Genomic DNA, 18708 nt, shown 5'->3' with positions numbered 1-18708 from the left:
CACTGGCTTCATAATTATGTTCCACTACTGTCTATATGTGAAGTTCTTTTCTTCTAACGTTGAATATTTTTAACCACACAGAATGACTGCATGATCAAAAATATGATGAGTCCGTTACTTTATCTTTTCATCAAAGTATTGAAGGTTTTTTCTCCCAGATATATTCGAAATGTTTGAATACAATGTTCTTATTCATATTTCAAACATATAAGTATTCTTTTCTTTTGTGCCTACCTTTTTATAATATCCACTTTTATCACTTTTACAACAGCGCCATATATTCACACTTACATCTGCACGTGCTGAGAGGACATCTCTAACCTAACCACTGGTCAGTGATCAGTCAGTGTGTATCTGTCATCAACCTGCACTGATGTAATCAAATGACACTAATAGATTATGGATTGTTTGACACATTAGTTATGCTACCAACAATTTACTTTAATTTTAAATCCTGAGCAACTGCGGTTTTCTTCTGAGGTGGTTCGGTTAAATATAAAAAGTCTGAAATAAAGAACAATGCAATCTAAATATGGATTTCTCATTTGAGTGAAGCTCTAAATTCAGTTGACGTGACTGAATAACTTATTTAAGCCTCACAAGTAGAGGCATGAAAAAACCCATATGATTTAAATACAATGACAATTTGCACTTAGTTTTTGGTAGCATAAAAGTATTTCCTTTACTTGAAATATTTGTGAAACAAATACATATCCGGAAGGGAGAGCAGGGTGAGAGGTAAGGTCACCACATAGGCGAGGCAAGTAACACACAATGAGTTTTTCACATTTTTAACACGCGGCTGGATGACAAAATGTCAAGAATGTCAGGCTGAAAACAGCCTACCAGAATTTCTACTAACAGGGGAAATTGTTCATCTCATCCTGCACCTAGAGCTGATAGTTATATATATATATATATATATATATATATATATATATATATATATATATATATATATATATATATATATATATATATATATATCTGAGTGTAGTCGGAATATGTAGGGTCCTTGAGTGAAAGTGACTTCAAGCGGAAAAAGTGATGTTTTGGTGGTTTTTAAAATAATTTTGTTCTGTAATCATTTCCTGCCAGTACCTTTGCGTGTGTGTGTGTGTGTGTGTGTGTGTGTGTGTATATAAGAGAGAAGTGCTGCTGGTAGCCCACCAGAGTGCCATCTTTGAAGTATCACTTCATCCTCCCTGTGTTTCAAGTCTGTTGTATTGGCCTGCTGCTCTTCTGCGAGGGCCGAGAGCTGCAGCCCGTGGAGCTCATCATAAAATAGCGAGAGCAATGCCGCCAGGGATGGCTCTAAACGGAGAGTGAGGCTTGGCGTCTCAATACCACTGGAATCGCGAAAGCTGTTGTTTAAATAATTCAAAACAAACATTCACAATCAACTGGAAGGTACTTTCACAATTGTTCTTTTTTTTTATTATTATTATTGTTGCAAATACACCATGGTAAAGCATTTTGGATCTCTGTCTTGAAGACTCTTTGGGCATCCAGTGCTGGATCTACAGCACAACTGACCGCTGCCATTGTGTTCTTCACTTTTACTAGTGATACGACGAGTGCCAAGAGGGGAAACCTCTGGATTGGAGATCCCCAAAAAGTTCCCAGGGATATGGATGCAGAAGGTGAGGAACTGCTACTGGGAAGGAAAAATTCATGCCGCGCCGATAATTAACAGGAAGTAGTCCTGCTTTCCTCTGCGGTGGGGTATCGATGCCAGGAGCATAATTCGCACTCGTGGTTGATGCCTGTATATACATGGGATCAAACATTTGGAAATATGATCAGATTGCACTTCATAGCAAAGATTGAATTGTCTAAAAAATACATTAAATTACACTTTCCAAATAAATATTGGTCCATTTTTGTTAGTATGCCAAGTAGTTCTTCCTGAGACACTTTCACATATTTCTATGCCATAGATATTTTTCTTTTATCCATGAGTGTACTCTCTTAAGTCATTTCTTTGTCCTTCAAGTTTGTTCTTTCCTCCATCAGGTTGGAGGCTCAAGACCTTTTTCGTGCTGCACATGCTTCAACCATCCGCCAGTGAGCTTGTCTCGTCACATGATCTGCTCTCTCATCCATACCAGGACATACATAGTAAACAGATTTCTGTCATTGCACCAGTGCAGTGAAATCCAAGACGCGAGATTAAGAAAAAAAAAAAAAAGTTACTGCTTGTGCTAACGGCAACTGCTAGCATGTTTACGGTAAGTGACCTGAATGTGACTATGAGTGAGAGCCACGTGTGTGCTTTGTTGAAATGACATGCCCTAAAGTAAATACTCAAATATTACATTGCATGCCCACAAGGATTAGCATAATAACAGTCCTAACAGCCAAAAAGAAGTTTCTGAAATACAAATGTGTTTATGATTTTTTTTTTTTGTGAACATTCACAGCATCGATGTGGTTCTCTTACACAGTCTAGCAGTTTTGAAGCCAAGTGAAGCTCTGGCTCTGTGTCACGTAGCTCTGCTTTACACACGCACACGTTTAGTACCTTAGGATGAGGAGCCACAATCCGAACCATCCTCTACCTTCATTCGCCCAGCATCATTTACACCGGTCTATTATTGCTTTCGTATACCAGTATTGTTGAACAAGATCAAGTAAAGTCAACATAGCGTCTCTCGGGGAAGCAGTCCTGACTTGCAGCCCAGATTTTTTTTTTTCCAACAATAAGTCTTCACAGGAAACGAGACGACAGGGTTATCCGTGAACGTTGTGTAAGGCAGTGGAAGATCAACTGACGGGCTTCCCTTCCTCGGATTTAGAAATACAAAAAAAAAAAAAGTCCTGCTTCCCTTGTCTTCAGTCTTTCAAGTGTCACTCTATACGTTAGAGACAGCGTTGTTAGCATCCCGCGCCTGACGGATACCGTATAGCCATTTGATGACTCGAGCGTTTCTCTCGATGACCGAGATGCCGTAGGGGACCCGCTCATTGACTCTGGTGGGATCGTCCTCGTCGTCGTCCTCCCCAGCGTCCTCCTGGGCCCACTCGGCTTCCTCGCCGCACTCCGAGCTGGGTGTGCTGACGCTGCGGAGCTTGGAGATGGAGACAATGTCGGAGTTGGCTCTGGTGAAGCGTTCCACTCCGCCCATTCCCTCCACCTCCTCCGGGTCCAGTCCGCAGTAGTTGAAGAACCGCTCCAGGTCGGCCGTTGCGCGGGAGAAGCGGTCGCTTAGGTCCGACTTGGAGCGGTGCAGGGATGGGTGCTTGCGGGTGGAGCCCTTCGAGCTGGCGTTTGATAGTCGGGTGAAGGCGGGGGAGGCCGGTGGGATCATTCCCGCTCGAACCAACATGGGGCTGGGTGGTGGGTACGCCGGAGGGGAGGGTAAAGTTTGTGGGGTGGCGCTAAGCTGAGAGAGAGGTTGGCTCTGTTGGATTTGAGGAGGGGGCGGAGGCGGTGGGGGGACCTGAGGGTGGGGTACCTGGCCCTGGGCAGTCTGTCGGGGTCGCAGGGGGGGCCTCTGGGGTTTTCTTACCTCTGCATGGGGCCGAACGTCCACTCTGCGGACTGTTACGGAGTTGGGGGAGCTGTAGGGCACGGGGACGCCGATGCGGGGGGCTCGTGCGGGAACTGGAGGAGGCCGCAGCGCAGACGCTGCCGCGTGGGTTCGGAGGTGGCCTTTGAGCGGAGAGGAGGTGCACGAGGAGGTGGATGAAGAGGCAGTGACACTGAGCGGTTTGAGGTTATGCAGGAGTCGTTTGCTTCTCTCCTGTTCTGCCGATAGGCTGCTGCCAATGCTCTTTGCGCCGGAAGAAGGCGACGAAGAGGAAGGGGAGGTGGAGGTCGAGGACTGGGAGCTGGGCAGCGGCCCGTCACATACATCATTGATTAAGTTGTTCAGAATATCCAAGTTAAGAGCGGGTCCTCGCCTCCCGCCAGGCCCTTCTCTCCCTCCTCCGTTCTCCACATCAGCCGGGCACCGTGAAACCTTACGGGCCGGCGGAGTGCTGATCTGGCACTGGAACATCATCCCGGGAGGGACGAGGGGCTTGCGGATGATTGGCGGTTTGACAGGCGCCTGCCGGGTGAGCGCCACTTGCTGGCTCTTCACATACTTGGCCTTGTCAGCCTCCAGACGTTCCACGGCGCTCAGTTTGCGGGCGCCGGGCTCAGCTTGTCGGCGAAAGTAGTCCGGACCTTTGTTCAGGATCCTGAAAGGCATGGCGGAGGTGAAAGGGACCCCGGTCAGACGTCCGTCTGAGGGCCGCAGGGTCTCCACCGGCATCTTTGATGTGCTGACAGAGATAAGAGACATTCACAAGTTTTGTAAACAAAATGAACGAAAACCTGAGAAAGCAAGGCAGTCACTTCTGACTGTGTTTCTCTCTCCAGCGAACCAAATGTTTCAAGCATTGTCTTGTGCTTAGTGAAAATCTCTAATGACAGTTAAACAAATGTTTTTAAATTTGATTGGAAATTAGATGCTGTAAAAAATGAAGAGAGGCCTGACAAAAGTGGGTGCAGTTTTAATGATCCATGAACATCCTTCTGGAGCTCCGACATATCCTCTCTAAACTCGAGAAAATAGCTATTTCATAACCCCCACCCCCACTTCTCCCTCCCCGGCCCAGAACCCCTTTAACTTCCTCACCGGTCGCTTCGCTGCTGCTGCTGCGCTTGCTTTCCTCCTTCCTTTCTTCTGTGTCGTGTCTCTTGCTCTTTTGTTCTTTTTTTCCCCCCAAAGTGCGGGCTCAATGAACAGCTTCTTGAGGGACAGGGTCAGTGGGGGTCAAATTCCGCATCGGGTCTGACCAGACCACCTCTGTCAACTCCGTGGTGACCCAGATGGGGATGAGGCTGAGGATGGGGGGGGTCACTGGTCAGACCCAGAGAGGTTGATGGGATCAGCTAGCGAAGCCACAGCAGCCACTGTGATCCTGGTACCAATCTGGTCACACAGTCCTGGAGAAGAGTTTAAAAAAGTCCTGGTCAGATAATGGTAGTGCTCCTTTTCTGTCTGCTTCTTGTTGACAAAAGCGTCCATTTGACACACAAACACGCGCACACACACACACACACACACACACACACAGACACACACACACACACACAAACTCACTCTCTGGCAGACAGACGGGACTCTCTTCAATACTGAATTGGAGCAGACAGGACAGGCTTTAATACCATGTCTCGCTCCACTCTGACGGCCAATCGCATGTCGGGCCAGGCGGCTCAGCGGGGCAGGGGGGAGGAGACAGAGGCGGGAGGTGCACTACGATTGGTACAGGTCATAAGGGATTCTGACCAATGGAATGCCCTTCCCCTTGTGTGAACAACAAAACACTGAGGCAGGGTTTTCATTCAAATGAAAATTATATGAAAGGGAGAAGGTGGAACTGGAGGAGGGTGAGCGTGGGGGGGGGGGGGGAAGGGGGGGCGACTGGCAAAACAGCTGCAATTTTGTACACTGACTTGCATCAAGCACAGCGGGGTGCTGTGAAAACATGGGAGTGAAATCCTACACAACTGTCCCTCCTTTGTCTCCAGCGCTGAAGTGAGGGAGAAGCAGACAGTCGGCAAACAATGGAGAATTATCTTAGTGATAATTTTATTCTGCTGCCCTTTGTTTGATCCGGAGCTCGCGGGCCACAGAGCATCGGCTCGGCGGCCCTCATTATATCAATTTTTCACACCCAGCGTCACAGGCTGAGAATCTTCTGAACGCTTCACATGATATCCACAAAACTCATAATCAATCTCCAAATTAGAACCCATCCTTAAATACAATCTAGCTGTCACAATGTCTGGCATCGTGGAGAAAGCTCACGTTTAGCAGGAAGAGAGCGGGAAATGTGAACACCATTAAGAGGCTTTGGTCAATATTCCGTAACAATTTCTCAGTTTTGGGATAAAAGCCTTTAATTCGCACAAGTGTTGAGAGAACTATATCAGGGGCGAAGGATTTTTTGCCGGTGACTGCAATGAAACACTTGACGGCTAAAGAACTGTGGTGACAAGCCGAGGGCCGCTCTTGATTTCTGTGTCACACAGCAGTGTGACAGCAGAGATTGTCATCACCATGGGAGGAGAAGGATCCAGTCCGATTGTAACTGCATTATAAACAACTGTTCAGCCTGTAAATGCAAATGAGGCTTACATAGGGAATATTAGATATATCCTTCGAACTTTCTTTCTGTTTCTGAGGATCTGAAGCATGTTCTTGATGTTTTGAAGAGTCTTTTACTGATCAAGAAATAGATAAATCAAATCTAACTGCCAATTTACACAGAAAATCTCATTAGAAAAAAAAAAAAAAAATCTCGGTGTCACAAGGGTTTTAGCAGACATATGGGAATATAGAATGAAAATTCGAACCATCATTCTAAAGTACCTGTAGCTTTATTTGGCCCAGCGAAACTGCACTTTCAGTTTTCTGCTGTCCTAAATAACTGCTTGTGATGGAGAAATATGACCTGCAATATAATTTTCAGCGAGCCTGTTGTACCAACATTCGTTCCTCTAAAGCTTTAGATTCCCTGTGTAAGCCATTTTCTGACACCCTTCCTCCTCACTTGCAACGGCGCACTCCAGGGTTACGTCACACCGGATTCACCCCCACCTCCACCTTCACTAGATCCATCCACACATTTTTAATTAGTCTTTTTATAGCCGCCTTCCTTCTCCTCTCCCTCAACATGTGACCCGGTTTCCCCAACTTCTTTTGTCTCATTCCCTCTCATCCCAAAACAAACCAGCGGCAGACAGAGCAAAAGCAACCGTGACAGATTACACTTCGACACACAAACACACACACACACACTGGATTTCAGGTGAGTGTGTTGAAACATGCTGAGAGATGCACACAGAGTAGCAGGCTTAGCTTTCATCTTGACCATGTGATGAGCCAAAGGAGAGTTTTACCAAAATAGATCAGCTTCAATTGGAAGGACTGCTTTACAAAAACAAGATCGTGCACATAGCTCAACTTCAGAAGCATCTTCATAAGGGGGGGGGGGATTATGACTGCATCTACCGAAATGTATCTTACACTTGCACTAGTGTATATTTTACATTGGAAGGGATTTTAATGTGCAACACCAGAGCAAAATCAATTAATTTTCAGATATGGATGAAATGATGTGTGTTATGGTCAGTTTCCACCAAACAGTACAACCAGAATGGAGAAAGGAGGTGGACAATGTTTACAAAGGGCCAAAATAACCAACACCGGAGGTGGACCGATGGTCCTCACTAGAATTAATCCTCCTCACTAAATATCAAACAGCTGCTTTGGCAAGGATACAGATTCTCCATTTAATAAGAAAAAAAGAGAAGCAAAACCTTCTCTCAACCTTAAAAATGATCCTGAGCACCAGGCGCGGATCAAGAACGCAAAGTTCACTGGGGAGGAATGATAGAATGGGGGTTGATGACATCACAGTTGGGTGTTTGGCCAAACCGAGACAGAGAGAGAGACGGACGGACAGAAAAAAAAAATTTCAGATGCTGCCAACTCTTCACTCATGTTGAAACTGGACCCAACCCCATGCTGGACAGAGGGGCTGAGCATGAGCTTTGTGAAGAACTTTGTCCATGATATGGAATCAGATTTTTATTGAATTTCAGGGAACAAATTCACTACCTACGTCAAGACGGATCATTTTCCAATAAACAATTATTTCTTTATATTCCCCAACTGTGGCATATTTTTTGCATTTAACAGAGACTTGATTTTCACACCACTTATTCACAAGGGTATATTCAATATGTTCACATGTGGAAACTTTAGGGAGAGAATTGGGTATTAGTTTCTCTTTAAAAAAGCACTCATAATGTAAATATTACAACATTGATACCCTGAAAAAGTGCTTTCCAAAGCCATTTCTGAGGTATTGAAATCTGCTACGGTTCTTGTTTAAATGAATCAAATATGCAGGAGAGATGGCAAATTTATATTTTGCAACATATCTAACATGTGACTTTCCTTAACCACAGACAGTGTACTGAGAGGATACCTTTCCCTTGGCTGCCGCAAAGACAAAGGAGGTTCTGGTTCCCACAGTGAAAAACACCGGAGCTCAGAAGCTAAAAGGTAATTACAGAAGTGGTTGTATTTGGATCCAGCCATTACCAGAGGGATCAAGGTCACATGTTTGCTCACTGAAACCTCGCCTAAGAGTTTGTATGTGGTGACCTTGTCATTGGCCACGAAAATCATGTGAAACACTTGCTCTCAGCCCAGATTTAGAATCTTTTTCATTGACCAGAGGAGACATCTTACCACCAAGGAAATGCTAGCATTCGTGAGTGAAAGGACCAGACCTCATTCACTCGACGATTTGGGGAAAAAAATAATACAGATACATTCAATCCCCTAAGATGTAAATGCCAACACAATCTCTAAATGAGTGGATAGGAACAATCGATGTACAAATATTGCGATAAAAAGTGTGTTTGTGTATGTTGGTTGTCAACATTCTGCCTGGTTATGAATAGGGCCAATCAGGGGCTGCAAAGCTGATGGTGGTAGTGGTGGTGGCAGAGCACGAATGCAGTTGAACTGTTCTCTGAATGAAAAATTGTGTATCAGAGTTTGATGAGAATTTAACCTGTTTGAACTTGCTGGGCCTCCTGGATCACTCTGCTCCATCTCACAGCAGCAGCATCTCCAATGTTGAAATGAGCGAAATTTCAACACAGGCGAGCATAAGCAGCAGGCAACCAACACATGGTGTTGGTCCTTATCCTTTCTTCCCCTGACCAAGGAATGAATAAACCAAACAACTTTACCTGTAAAGATTAACCTGTGGTTGAGTGTAATAACAACTTGCTAGAAAAACAAAAAAACGATTGTCCATTTTTTTCTTCTTTCCATTCATGTTCTGCAATTCCATAAACAGCGGATTTCTTTCCTTTTAAAGAACCACAGACACTTACCAAAGAGGCCAACTGAGGAATAACATTTCCACTGCATATTGGAAACTACTGCTGATTGATTTCCAAAATAAATAAAATTAAATACAATAAAAAAATAAAAAAATAAATAAATTCACTGCAGCGTTGTCATGGATCTGTTCGCATTCCAACCGCTACATTACCAGGTGATGATGCAGCTCCTCAGGTCCACTGTGTGACAAAGAGCTTGTGTTTTTCTGTGACCAAGACAGACACAGAAACACGTGTGGACATTTTTACACGGACGTCTAGGAGCATAAATGTAGCTCCAGCTGAGAGGAAGGGATGAGTGGCAATCCACCACAGCTGACTATGGTCACCTTTCAAACAGCTAATTACAGGGAAAGCCAAGGACTGGGAGCAATTTGCCTCACAATATTTTCTAGCACTTAGTTACAGAGTGGGTGAATAAATAGCAAGCAGCAACATGTGAGGATGAAGTTTTCCAGAAGGAAGGAATAGGCAAAGATAAACATTGGGGGCTTCCTTTCCTTTCCATAGAAGAAGTCCTACAACAACAACAAAAAAGCTCAAACATCGTGAGATTGGAATAAGGTACATATATTTGAGTGTGTTTTTCTGTGATGCCAGCTGCTCAGTTACATCACAGTGGCCTTGGTCCCAGGCGCGGACATTGACCCCAGATTGCACGGAGAAATAATAAAAACAAAAAATAACAAACAACAAAACAGAATTTAAGGAATCACATTTCTTCAAATGAGAGCTACACTCAAAAGAGAACAGAAAGCTGTAAGTTTTGAACTTCAGAAATTCAACTGCAATTTTTACTGATTTCATGATGCGGCTGCGAAAACGATATAGCCATCACAACCTTGCTGTTTTGCCATCAGTGGAGCCACAGCTGTGATTATCTGTAAAACTCTGTACTCGCAGACACGACATGTCTTTTCCCCCCTTTAGGGAAAAAAAAATAACTGACTGGTGTTCATTTTTATGAACACAGGAATAAAGAAGTAATCTTTGAATGTCTGTCATACAGCTTTTTTGTAATGTAACTACAGAATAATCAGCCTTTTCACTAACATTCACACTTTTTCCTTTACTAGACAAATGGCGTTGAACAAAGCACTCCTTTACTTCTGCAAATGGAGAAATTATGCAGTAACATTTTCCACTCTGAAATTGTACCGTGGCAGAAATAAAATGCGCTCGTATTTGCGGTTCAAGAACAAAAATCAAAAGAAATGTCACAGGACACTACTGTCCGACTTAAATGAGCAGTTTTACCTTTGCACTACAAACAGCCACAACAGTGGCATTTGTCAATTCAGCTCTTCAGTAACATTACTGCATCAGCTGTACAGCTCAGGGAGTCTGTGGACAAAGCAGATGCACCCTGTTTTTGCTGTCTAATTACCTTTTTTTTTTTTAAATTGAATACCGAAGAAAAAAAAATGCAAAACACAAAAGCAGTATTCAAGGTATATTTACCTGGTGCCCTAAAGCAAAATCAGTGCACCTCCACATTGTGTTTGTTTACAGTCCGGTTCCAAAATTCACATTAATCAGCCACCGTGTCACACAGATAGCAATTTTGCAGAAGAATGAGCTATTGTTGAAATTCCAAATCAGTCTAATCCCAATAACCGCAATAGCCACTAAACCCAAGGAAGAGTGTGTGTGTGTGTGTGTGTGTGTGTGTGTGTGTGTGTGTGTAATGCTGTAGCAAATGAGTCTGCAATGATATTCACAGGTTGGTTTTCCATCGAAAACCACTGCAGGAAATGTACGAGGAAGCACACGGTGGTGGGAGTTCTTGGTTCTAATAAACAGTTCGACCTTATTCACCTGCCCAGTTCTTCTGAGAACTAGGCAGGTTCTTCTGAGAACTAGGCAGGCTGCTCCCTGCCTTGAGTCTTTCTGGCAGTGCCAGTGCCGTAGACAAATCTCCCAGCTAGTCGGGCTACGGCATTGGCTGTCAGCAACATTTACAAGCATCATGGAAAAATCAAAAAATGATCCGAAACTTAATTATAGATTTCTCTAAAGCCCTAAAAGTCCTGGCTGGGTGTTAGTGTCTTAGCTTGCTGTGAGAGTCGCAGGTTTATAAGTAGAAACATATGGCTGATGTTACTATGACCACACACGAGCGTTGTAAAATGTTTTCATACTCCGGTTGTAACCGCACTGCCTGACAACATATCAGAAAAAGAAATGTAAATAGTTTGAAAGATTTGTCAATCAATACTAGGGTGTCTTCTGATGGATTCGGTCTGTGTGGTAATTATTTTGACCTGGACTCCTACGGAGACAAAGCACTTGGTTTAATGTGGTTGAAGTCAATTGGGTTGACAGTGGCAAACATTTGAAATTGTTTGAAAATTTTGTAGTGAGAATAGGCTGCAGTATGTTTGCAAATTTAAACCCTGCTTTAATTTATCTGAATTGGCCAATTCATCTGCAAGCTGCATCCTGGCACCATCTGATCCACACACTTTGTGGACTGAACCACAGATTTCAAACCAGAACCAAGATGGAAAGCATTTAGTGAAACTTCCTTATGTCAGCACATACAGTTTGGACTTTAGGAAAATATTTAGTTAAGAACTGACAGAGGGAGAATGTAATTTTACACTGACTACTGTTTGTTCAGTCCGTGTACAGATGTGTTGCGTCACGGTTTTCTCATGTGATTTTCAGCTCCCGCATCTAATGCCGTTTTATCCTGCATCCTTTTGCTAAATCTCTGATTTGCAGATCTGCTTCATAGTGAGTACAGTAGACCCTTGGCCTAAGAATTTAATTTGTTCTTTGACTTCCTATTAAAATCCATGTCAATACCATTGTTCCATTCTCTGGCCCCAAAAACATACTGTACTCTTGAAACTTTTCTGGGATTTATTTGCGGCAAAAAACAACAGAAAGGTGTTAAAGACAACCTTAATTATTACTGTGTTTCTGGTGTTTTTTTCTCTTCTTGCCAGCACTTGTATTCAGCATTACCTTCACTTAGTCAGCATGCCAAAGTAAAGCCTTCTTGCATAAGAGATGCTCGCTAAAGCTATGTTCGGCAAGCTGTCTTTCATTAATCCAAACAAACAATCACTTTTTACTTCTAAAACTAGAGACCTTTGCTTCGTTACCGTAGTCAACTCTTTAGCCACGTCAGCAATCTTTAGTGCATCTTTGTTCGTCCAGATTGTACTAATGGTTGACTAAGCTATGTCGTAGTGTCATGACCGTCTCTACGCTACAAGGCCACAACACAGACAGCCCTCAAGTCTGTTTTTTTAGTGTATTTGTGCACCAAGGCTTGTTTGCAGCTCAAATCACAATTTGATAGAAAACTTAGTTTTCTACTAACCCCTGGTTTTTCCATTGATCATTGTTTATGTATTGGGTAAATCAGTCCAAAAGGTCTGGATATGCCAGTCTCAAATAATACTTTAATTACCAGAGTACAATGAATAGTCAGTCAAGCGCACGAGTATCTGTCTTTATATGGTCCACTGCTGTAGGCACAGCATGCCCAGGCACCCATGGAGCACAGGGACACTGCCTCCTGACAGATTTCTGGAAGGTGCCCATTCTGGTTAAAGTGAGCTTTTGAAGGGCAGGGGCCTTTAGATAAAGAAGCAAAAAAATAGCTTGTTTTGAGCCACAGAGAACAAACAGTATGTATACATATATATATATCAATGTTTGAAGAATACAGTCCACAACTTGGGGATGAAGCACTACAAGCTCCTGCACATTAACCCTGCAACATCCTACTTCCAGGTCAATAAAAGACCTTAAAAAGAGAGCTCAAAAGGTTATCAGTCACCACCCCATCTCCTGAATGAGGACTGATTAAGAGAGCTCCAAAGACTGCTAATAAAGACAGAAGTGAGAGCCAGAGCAACAGACCTTGATGCCCTGGCCTCATCGTGCAGCACTCTGCAGCCATTGGCGCTGACCTGGCTGCTCATTTCTGACAGAGAAAAGCCCTTGGCGGCTAGAGAACTCACTGACATGCATGACTGAAGTGTCTGGACCGAGGGGTTATGCAACTGTATGCAGTGGGGTCTAGTCATCTGCAAAAACATGCAGTCGAGCATAAGCAGCGGGTTATCTTAGCATCTAGGTCCATCTTTGTATGTCCCTCCCCCCACTCTCAATCCACTGCTCCCCGCACCTCTGCCCACCACTGTCTGGGTCTGTTGCCCCAGGAAATATACACATCTATGCACAAAATACCCAAGAGTGGGATCGGGGGGAGGTCTAATGATTTCTTTTCTTCGTGTATTGCTGTGCATGTATCACTGTTGCGGTCTTCTATTTCTCTGTGTGCGTGTGTGTTTAGGTAAGAGCGTGTTAAGAGTAGGTAATCAGTCAGCCACCTGCTCTCTACTAGTCTCTCAAGAAAACTTGGCAGTGAACAAAAACATCCACCATTAACAGATACTAGCAAAGGGGGGAAAACAATCCATGATGCCGAGGTATAGTAACCAGTTACGCACTTAATTACTTAGGATCAATTCACAGTCCAGCAATATAATTCACAAAAAGCAGTATAATAAGCACAGATTAAAAGGAACACATTTGAAACTAGTCCTTGATAATGGCAGATAGAAGGAGAAACATAGCTCTGAACAAGATTCAGTGACAGTTATTTGATTTTGGAAATGGAAATGTGGTTCTATATACTTGACACTGTTGACATTGTTATTTCAAAACCACTATCTAAACTGAAATCTGCAAGATCAATTCAACAGTTGACAGTTGAGGAAAAAAAAAAACACAATTGTTCAATATAAATGGACACTGTTTTGAATTTGTGTGATCTATAATCCTGCTGTGAGAGCAGAGGATTCAAAGCTCCATCAGAAGTTTAGAGACTAGAATGAAGTTTGAGTATTATTAAATAACTGTCACCTTTCTTCTGTATTCTTAGATGTTGTGATATTATGGTCTCATCCTAAACTTGGGCAAAGACAAATCACAGTAACAACATGGCTCAGTTGACAGCTTTGATATCAAATCAATTAGGTATATAATTACGGCGGATAAGGTTTTCAAATTAACCAAAACAATGTGTCAGTACAATTAATTTTATGGTCTAATTAAAAAGTATCCATTTTTATGGCTACTTTTATGCCAGTTACTATCTTCAGTCAAGTGTCTATATAAAAGCTCATTCCCAGGTCTGTTTCCCTCTCACATCTACATTATGGCTTAGTATCATTTTTCAAAAAGTTATCTAGACATGGCAGCAGACTGAGATGACCTTTAATGTTAGATGGTAAACATGTCTGTTCAAGTCAGGATCACTTCCTGCTTGCTGATGAGATTGCAACCTGGCTCTTGATTTGGACTGCTTAATTGGGTGGGAAAAATTTTGGATGAACCTGGCGACAGTGCCATGGAGAGGTGGTGTCTATGCTGAATTCCCTAGGATGGAAACTTGTACAACACAGAGGAAAGTCATGAATTTAAGTACTGGTATCTGGAAATTAAAATGATTAACACACAGAATTCTGGCATGAGTGGGCAGAAAAACTTTCAGAAGTTATAATGTTAGGATGTTGATTATTTTTCTACAAGTGCTAGATGAAGGGACTTGCAAGATTTACAGTTCCTGTGAACATTCTGGCTTTGCCAAGCCTCTGAGGGGGGGGAAATAACTGCTAAAGCAAGCCATCTCTGCTAAAGATGAAGCCCGCTATTAAAACCTGAAAAGTCATTGGCAAATTCACCCTGCATAGAAGAGTGCGAGGGAGTTGCTGGAGGCTTTGACTTTGCTTTATCTGGGACATATGGGCACGTACAGTCACACATGCACACTCAAGCAATTACATGCCAGCTGCATACTAATATGCACAAGCAAGTGAAGCACACATTACAAGTGTGACAGACTTGCACACACTTCTGTGGTGCAAAAACAAGAGCTTGGAGAGGAGGGGGGGGACAAAAGCGTGAGGAGAGAGAGCGAATACCCCTCCTTCCTTTAGTGTGATGAACACATTCCACAGACACGCAGCAGTGGATGCATGACATGCTACCGTTCTTAGTCAGCTGTGGAGTGGGGAGGGAAAGCGGTCACTGTGGAGTCAACTAAATGGCTAGGCCTCTTGTTGGCTTGGACACACACACACACAGTTAACCATTTATAACACTCGGTTACCCTTCAACTGAGACAGTCTGAGAAAGGGTCGTGAATATAGAGTTTTATTTTCTTCTAGCCAGGTACAATCTGTCCTACACACATACCTGTCCTGCTTACACGCATCAATATGCAATGATGAAGGGGGGGACGAGCTGATCATTTTAAATGGCAGCAACTCTGGCTTGATAGCGGATTAAAAACAATTTTCACTTCTGCTCGACAGAAAATGTCAGTGTCAGCCTGATACAAGTACACTCTCTGTGCCAGCGACTTGCAGCTTTACCATGGTACGACAGAGAAAGGAAATAGTCTGAGGGCAGAGCTGCCAAATGTAAAAATCAAGACCATTATTTTTAGAGCTGGCATTCCAACGCAGGGACAGGGAGGCAGACAAGGATGTAGAAAAAAGACAATAGCTGCTTCTCTCATCTTACGGCTTTTCACTTGCTCTGTTATTGCTAATGACCTATAAAAAGAAAAAATACCCTATTATCATTTTGACACCCTACAACATCCGAGAGTTTTTACTAAGACATGCCAGAACTCAAGTCATGTATAAGTAACATCGGACTGTATGTTTTGAAAAAAGCCCTCCCCCCTACCTCACATGTGAGTGACGAACCCCCTACCCTCTTTCAGTACACATGTCCACATACTACATGCGCTCGGAGGTCTTCAAACAGGTTTGAAGAGAGTGTTTACTTACATGAAGTCTGCGACTCAGTAGTAGGATCCCAAACTTTCCAGAACAAGTCGGACTTTAGCAACTTAACACACAAACACGCACCACAGCAGCGCCCACTGCCTTTGTCAGCATGCAGGAGCTGATGTGTGTGTTTCTGTGTGCTGGAGCCAAATGAACACTAACCTGCGCGTCTTTCTGCCCCTTAAGATTAATACGCTCCCCTTCTCCTCCCACTGCTCAGACAGACTCCACCTCCCTTCTAGAGAGAAGAAGGAAGAGTGCTGGTAGAAGAGGAAGTGAGAGTGCTTCCTCCCAGCTACAGTCATTCCAAGTCTTTGCAGTTACCTGTTTTTTTTTTTCCAAAGATGTAGCAGTTCACAAGACAAGGAAGACAGACCCCTAGATAATAGAAGTAGCCAAAGAAATCTTTAATTTGATCATTTATTTTTACGGCCATACTGCTTCTCACAGAAAAGTCTTTTTTTTTCCCCTCCGAGTCCAAACAAACTGCAGCAGATTCATCAAAATGTGCTTTAAATTGAACATGTATCTTTACAAAGAAATAATAGCTTACAGTAAGATAGGAGAAGAGATGTGCATTAACAACCCTCCAGTGCATTCTCTTCTACTAAAAAGCTATGCAATATACCCAGGGGTCAAAGCAGCTCCCCTATTTCTGAATTCCAGTCTTCATATGTAATATTCATACAACCTCACCTTGTGATATGTAAACAAGGTCATCCAAATCAGTTGATAAAGAATGTTGAAAGAGTTGAAATTGGATACAAATAAGTGAAATTGGACTGATGCATGGCACCAAATATATCAGTGCATCATATATGGTAGTCTGTCCTATGCATGGTATCACAGAAAAGTGAGCAAATACTACATGTATACACACATGCTGGGACAACCGCTCCACAAAATAATAAAATAAATAAATAAATACATTTTATAAAGTATGGATTGTTGGGTTCTGGCTGATAGACCTGATTTTGTAATGAAGCAACTCCCCATAAAGAACTGTAATTCAATGAAGTGACAAATCCCTGGTTAGTAACATGGTTACATGTCTTAATTCTACACTTTAGACCGCTTAAAAATGATGGCAGCAAAATTGACTTTAGTGGCATGGAGTTCACAATTACTTGATGAATTTTAAGAACAAAAATCGATCTAATGAGACTTGTTGGCTAAAATGGCTCCATTTCATCTAAGTTTTTACTCATTAATTTTCATTATTATTGAAAAGTCCCTGACTTCAGACCCAATTTCTTAAATTACCTGTTTGCATATTCAAACATGTAAACACAATTAGTCCAAATGTCAGTGTTATTAGCCTTCCTATCTTGTCATTAAGTACTGGTATACAAGTGTCTGATAATTCTCCTGAAACTGAAATATTTTGATACATCCACACTATAAAGTAATGTATTACCTTTTGTCTGGAGAGAAAAAAAAGGAAGAAAGAGACAAATTTTCTGTTTGAAGGAGCAAGACTCCAGTCCAAATTAGGTTATAAAATGTACATTAAAATGTACCAGAAAAAAGTGGGGCAAGCATTAAAATGGGAAGAAATGAACATATTACAGGGATTTGTCTTCTAACACATCATTGACAGTGTATGACATAAGTCATTTTGGATAACATTAACCTTTTCTTCCAAGGTAATGAACAATGCATTCCAGTAAGTGAAAATGTGAGTGAAGGGAAGTGTGATAAGTGGTGGGTCAATATGAGTAGGAATATCATTAAAGTAGGTGTAGCTGAGGATATCCTGTCATTAGGGAATGCACAGCAGTCCTTACAGAGAAGCTACAACTTCAGGAATACCTCCTGAAGAGTTCTGTAATAGTTGTATATAATGATTTGTGTTCACTTCATGAGAATAATAAATCAGTAAAAGGATTTGTCTGTTTTAGTTTCTACAAGTAATTTATCTAACTTCCTGTGTCTGAGCTGCCCTCACTCCTTGCAGTCAAAAACACATGGAGCAGCCAGCAGGGCGGGGTGCAGCAGGCTGGCCTCCCTGTGGCACTTAAACACAAACATATACAGAAACACAAACATTCAGGTGCGCGCGCGCACACACACACACACACACACACACACACACACACACACACGCACACGCACACGCACACGCACACGCACACGCACACGCACACGCACACGCACACGCACACGCACACAGAATGGTAGCAGGGAGTGACTTCCACAGTGGAGGAAAACATTTAGCAGCTCACGAGTCAAGCGGAGGGAGTGAACCGGACAAGAAATATTTCAGCTGGGTCAACAAATTCCAAAAGTTTTTCCATCTCTCATACAGCCATCAATACAACCCCCAATGCCCCCAGTATATCCAGTCTCTATACTTCTCCATTCTGTCTAGCAAATAACCCTTTTATCATCTTCTGTCCACCGTCTCATTCCTTTCATCCTCTGTAAGTGACTCCATCTCTGTGCCTGAGGGTGGCTTTCACTCCACATAATACCATGTGAGAATTCCACCCGGCCCTCTGGCAGCAGTAAGGCACCTCCATGAGAAAGCACACTCCTTCCAAAGATACAAACAGAGGAAGGCAGCTGAAGAGTATACAACAAAATCAGATAGGTCATTTTGTGAGAGTAAAAATGTGTGTAACAGAGGTTGCGGTAATATTTTGTCTTACAAAAATCTCGTCTTCTTCCTCGCTATAAAGCGAGAGTCTGTCACTTGTTAGTTTGACCATCGGTTTTGTCTGGCTGAGAATTCACCTCCAAAAGTTCAATGTCACAAATCCCGCTTCTCAGCCTGCCTTATAAGATCTATTTTCATATGGATTGTTCCATAGTGACGCTCAGACAGGGCAAGGACACATATTTGACTGGAAGGGGTGCTTCAAGTGATTAACTAACCAAAAAAGGAAATTGACTTCTTGGATTAGTATCCATGTTCTTGTTTTCCTAAAGTTTTTTTTTGGGGGGGGACTATAATAAAGA

At 42.8% G+C, this 18708-nt stretch overlaps 1 protein-coding gene across 3 annotated transcripts; it reads right to left on the bottom strand.

Moving 5' to 3' along the window:
- Positions 1–1411: 1411 nt before the first annotated feature.
- Positions 1412–15899, bottom strand: LOC147227390 (protein FAM110A). 3 transcript variants are annotated; one of them, XM_086159246.1, is made up of 3 exons: positions 15748–15899; positions 4629–4939; positions 1412–4272 (listed from the first exon to the last, which is right to left on the bottom strand). In XM_086159246.1, exon 3 carries the CDS (start codon positions 4260–4262, stop codon positions 2856–2858), a length of 1407 nt encoding a protein of 468 aa, XP_086015372.1. In that variant the 5' UTR covers positions 4263–4272; positions 4629–4939; positions 15748–15899; the 3' UTR covers positions 1412–2855. The 3 variants fall into 3 exon arrangements, with proteins under 3 accessions (XP_086015372.1, XP_086015374.1, XP_086015371.1); XM_086159248.1 differs by lacking the exon at positions 15748–15899 and adding an exon at positions 5097–5135; XM_086159245.1 differs by lacking the exon at positions 15748–15899 and having other exon boundaries at positions 4629–5149.
- Between the last annotated feature and the right edge of the window lie 2809 nt (positions 15900–18708).

The sequence above is a fragment of the Fistularia commersonii genome, chromosome 14 (genome assembly GCF_037954325.1).
Source record: "Fistularia commersonii isolate RoL2024-O1a breed Wild chromosome 14, RoL_Fcom_v1.0, whole genome shotgun sequence".
Lineage (NCBI taxonomy): Eukaryota > Metazoa > Chordata > Actinopteri > Syngnathiformes > Fistulariidae > Fistularia > Fistularia commersonii.
The sequence above is the reverse complement of the archived record's forward strand: the minus strand, read 5'-3'. Positions and strand labels throughout refer to the sequence as shown.